This window comes from Poecilia latipinna, unplaced genomic scaffold (genome assembly GCF_001443285.1).
Source record: "Poecilia latipinna isolate Pla-1442-1.1 unplaced genomic scaffold, P_latipinna-1.0 Scaffold3773, whole genome shotgun sequence".
Classification (NCBI taxonomy): Eukaryota; Metazoa; Chordata; class Actinopteri; order Cyprinodontiformes; family Poeciliidae; genus Poecilia; species Poecilia latipinna.
In genome coordinates this window covers 34007-38082 of record NW_015116389.1, presented here as the reverse complement: position 1 = coordinate 38082, position 4076 = coordinate 34007, and the positions used below count along the sequence as shown (strand labels likewise).

Here is a 4076-nt window from a genome sequence, read left to right as displayed (position 1 = left end):
TCTTGGTCTCGGGTTAGGTGGTCTTGAACACAACACTGGTTTCTCTTACAGAGAACAACTTCAGTGTCTCCTTCTGAGAACCACTTAGGTCTCTCTCACGAAGGACCTTCTTCTCTCTTGGCCTCTTTTTATTCTTATTCTTTATTTCTATAGCGCTTTTCACAGAGATCCCAATCTCTCTTCGCAGATTCAGCTGGCTTAATGTTAAATTCATGGCCTCCTGCCGTATCTAACAAATCGTGATATATTATTAATTAGTCAGCTCACGAAAGTGGCTGCTCAGAAGAGCTACACCAGGCTTGCTGATATGCGGTAACTTATAACGCGGAATAAAAATTCCTAAATGTTACCATCGCCAATATTACAACCCCACCTTGCGCAAGGTACTGTTTGTCAGTGAGCAGGAAAGAACTTCATTTCTTTTTAGCTCTTCAAACTGGCAGCAGACAGGAAACCGTTGTATAATTTAATAAGTAAGAGATAAGAGATAAGTTCTTACCTCTTTTGTGTATCTTGGCCCGGTTCCCTGTTTTGCAGCCAGTCTGGAGAGAGTCACCTTTCCTTCCTCTTTAACTTGAATCGGCTCAATCGGCACGTCGGGTGTCATATAATACAATTATACTAAAAGGCATGTTGTTGGTTGATTCACATTAAGATATGTTTTGACTGAAAAGAAATGTACTGTGTCAAATGTACTGGGTCAATCTGACCTAGAAGTCAGAAAGGAACTCAGAATGGAGAGATGTGGAAGAAGCAATCACTAAAGAGGGAAAGGTTAAGTTGTTGTGCAAGAAACTTCTGGTAAACGTCTTTCCCTGCTTGCATGTGAAGAAGTCGGCCAAGACTGGGAAAGAATCTTTGTTTGGATAGATAAGAAACCAACTGTCACGATCTGTGTTTGTGTGTTTGTTTTTTGAGTTTTTCTGTGTAGTGCTGTTCCCTGTGAGTCTCTGTCCTGTCCTCCCCGTTGATTGTCTCCCAGGTGTGTCTCGTCCCCTTGATTACCCCGTGTGTATTTAAGTCCACCTGTAGTCTCCGTCTCTTGTCAGATCCTCATCGTTGTTAGCGTCATTCGTCGTGTCTATTGTTGTCTGTCGTAGTCAGTGTCGTCTGCATCAGTCTGTCCGTCGTCGCAGTGGAACTGCTAAGTCCTGTGTCGGCGTCAGCTCAAGAGTTTCAGTCCGTTATCCAGTTGCTACCGGTGTTAGCTGTGTGCTTCCTTCTGCCGTGCTGCCTGTTGGACTGTGAGCTGCATCAATAAATTCTTTATCATTATCACCTTCATACCTGGGTCTCCGCGTTCTATCCTCACCACCAACCACACATCATGACACCAACAACTTGACTAATAGTTCTTCTGATGGAGCAGATTTAATTTCCAGGAAGTCAACCCCTAATTCTCTGAACTTCCAACACACATCCAGTGTAAGACGGAGCCAGAAGTGCTACGCAAGTGTTAAGGAAGAAATATCTAAAATAGGTTAACTTTGGAAAAAAGTTTGGCTCTCTCTTCCTCTGGATCCCAGGTCCTCTCGGTGGGCCACGTGTAGCCACAAAGAAAACAACAATGCGTGTTAACGTCACAGAATTACAGAGTTTAATCCAATATAAGACAGTGCATAAACTTAGAAGTAAGACAATGCACAAACTTACACCAGAAACTGCAGAACAACGGAGACATACATTCATTTACCTGACATAAATGGAAAGAAGAAGAAAAGCAAAGACATGCAAAGACACCTTTGGAGAGTTGCAGGAGCAAATCTGATCTGTTACTCCATGTAGAAAGTTTTATAGTTAAGGCGTATTTTTATCTTTAATTTATTCAAATAAGGCGTATCTTTGCTCCTCCAACCAGGAGCTCTCTTACCCTCTCTCAAGCCAGAAACCCCTGCCGTGTTTACGGCTTTTCGCAGATGAGTGTGAAAAGCTGGAACTTCCACTGTATTGTTTTCCCACAGACAAAAGGCAGTTCAAACGATCCTAGCAAACCATCTGCTGTAACTACAGGTAAAATAACGGTCAATAGACCAGAATCCATTAGTAAATTCAAAACCACAATTAGGCTATTTGAATCAAGACATGTTAAGTTTTAAAACTAGCTTATTTTAAATTTATTTTCTCAACACAAGCAAGGTCCAGTAATGCCATTGGTAAAAGCTTTTCAATACACAACAGTAGGACTGAAACTGTATAAAAACTTGATGTCAGAAGTAAGAGGCAAGACATTTTGGATTCTGAGACGATGAAAATGTAATGTGTGAATCCGCAGATGTGCATTAAATGTATTCCTGGTTGTCTGTGAGCCGGAGAGAATGAAGTTTTGTGTATCGGTTCTTTATTTATATATTTCATGAGTTTAGCACCTTTTAATTCCTCCATAACATAAAGGTTCACACTGACAGAATTGAGCATAAAATGATTTAGAATCATGGAAGATCTAGATTTTTCAATTAATTGCATTTAACCAAGAGGTTTAATTTTAAAAATGTTTCCATTTGGCCCAATTTCTGTTTTAAAACTGGCTTATTTTAAGTTTTATGTGTAAAACAATCCAGACACACAAACATTGCTGCTTGCTTCTTATTTATTATCACAGAGCAGGAGAGAAACTGACTACAGTAGCAAAATATCACCAAAGATTTAAAGCACAATCAACTGGATTATATTTAGATGTAATAATATCAATTTTTGACTCGTGTTTGAAGCCAAAAGTTGATGATTGATTACAAGAAAAAGCAACTCATCATTTTTTGCTGGATGTTTGACCTGCAGATTTACTTGGCAGGACGAATCTTCATGCTGAAGCTCTTCAGGGAGTAATCATATCCCTTCCAGTTATACCATTCCACTCCAACAGCAAAGAGAGTCTTGTCAGCCCCCCAGCGATAAACCCCATTAGGGTTTGTATGGTGACAAGTATTGTACCAGAAAGCACCCAGATATGTTTTGGCACAGTTGCCGCTCCACTTGTCCTGGTCTTTGTCAAAGGTTGTAAATTTCTCTCTGTTGTGAGAGGCAAGGCTGTCTCCTGCAGAAATCATTACAGGACATGAAAACTATATGAATAAAAATAGACACTGAGTTGAAAACTTAAATAATGAAAAAAAAACCTGTATCATCAGACAAGAATAAAATAGTAATTTTTACATATTAAAAAAAATACTGATTTTGTAAAAAGTTCTTTATGTTTTGTGAAATAAATCAGAAGAAGTTATGTTGTTCTCTTTCTAGGCTATTAGCAGTGAGATCAATTAAATTAACTTTGATCAGGTTTTTTGCTGTGAACTGCCAACATCAATCTGTTTGTTCAGAACCATAAGAACAAACTCTGGGCATAGATATCACTGACACAACACATTTAATCCAATGGAAGTGGTTTCTTATGAATCCTGAATGGTCTAATTATAGCAAATTAGCTTTATTAATATAGTTATTATGCATCTGCACTAACACAGGAGTCCCTCAGGGATCCATGCTCAGTGCCTTGAATCCATCCATCCATCCATCCATCCATCCATCCATCCATCTAGTAAAGTTAGGATGAGGTTTTCTCATGACTCACCAGCGCCCCCTTTGTTGTTGAAACCACTCACATGCAGCATGTAACCGTCACACTCAGCATCAACTTTAAATGAGGAGTAAAGGGCAAACTTTTTGTTTCCTTCAAAGTCCTCCATGTCGACCATCAGTTCATGGTCCTGAAGTCGTGTCAACTCATGGATGTTATCAAGACCTGCACAGACATGAAAACCATTAAAATTGGATTTTTACTGAGACTTTCACACACTAAGTACTTAGTTGGGTCTCCTTCTGCTCAGATTACTGCAGCAATGCAGAGTGGCATGGAGTCAATCAGTCTGTGGCTTTGCTCAGGTGATATGAGAGCCCAGATTTTTCTGATAGTGACCTTCAGCTCTTCTGAATTGTTGGGTCTTCACTATTGTGTCTTCCTCTTCATGATACCCCAGAGATGTTCTATGACTTTAAGGTCAGGTGAGTTTGCTGGCCAATTAAGATCAGGTACCCCCTGATCCTGTCATGAAGTGGGGTTGTAGGTGGTGAGGAGAGACGCT

The 4076-nt window shown here is 39.9% G+C and overlaps 1 protein-coding gene across 1 annotated transcript in view; it reads right to left on the bottom strand.

The window, feature by feature from the left end:
• Window positions 1-2569: 2569 nt before the first annotated feature.
• Window positions 2570-4076, bottom strand: part of LOC106941628 (microfibril-associated glycoprotein 4-like) — a 5473-nt gene continuing 3966 nt past the window's right edge. Inside the window, exons 3-4 of the mRNA XM_015024701.1 lie at window positions 3566-3745; window positions 2570-3031 (exon numbers count right to left, since the gene is read on the bottom strand). Of these exons, the coding sequence (XP_014880187.1) occupies window positions 2778-3031; window positions 3566-3745 (434 nt within the window). The 3' untranslated portion in view covers window positions 2570-2777. The remainder of the gene's footprint in view (window positions 3032-3565; window positions 3746-4076) is intronic.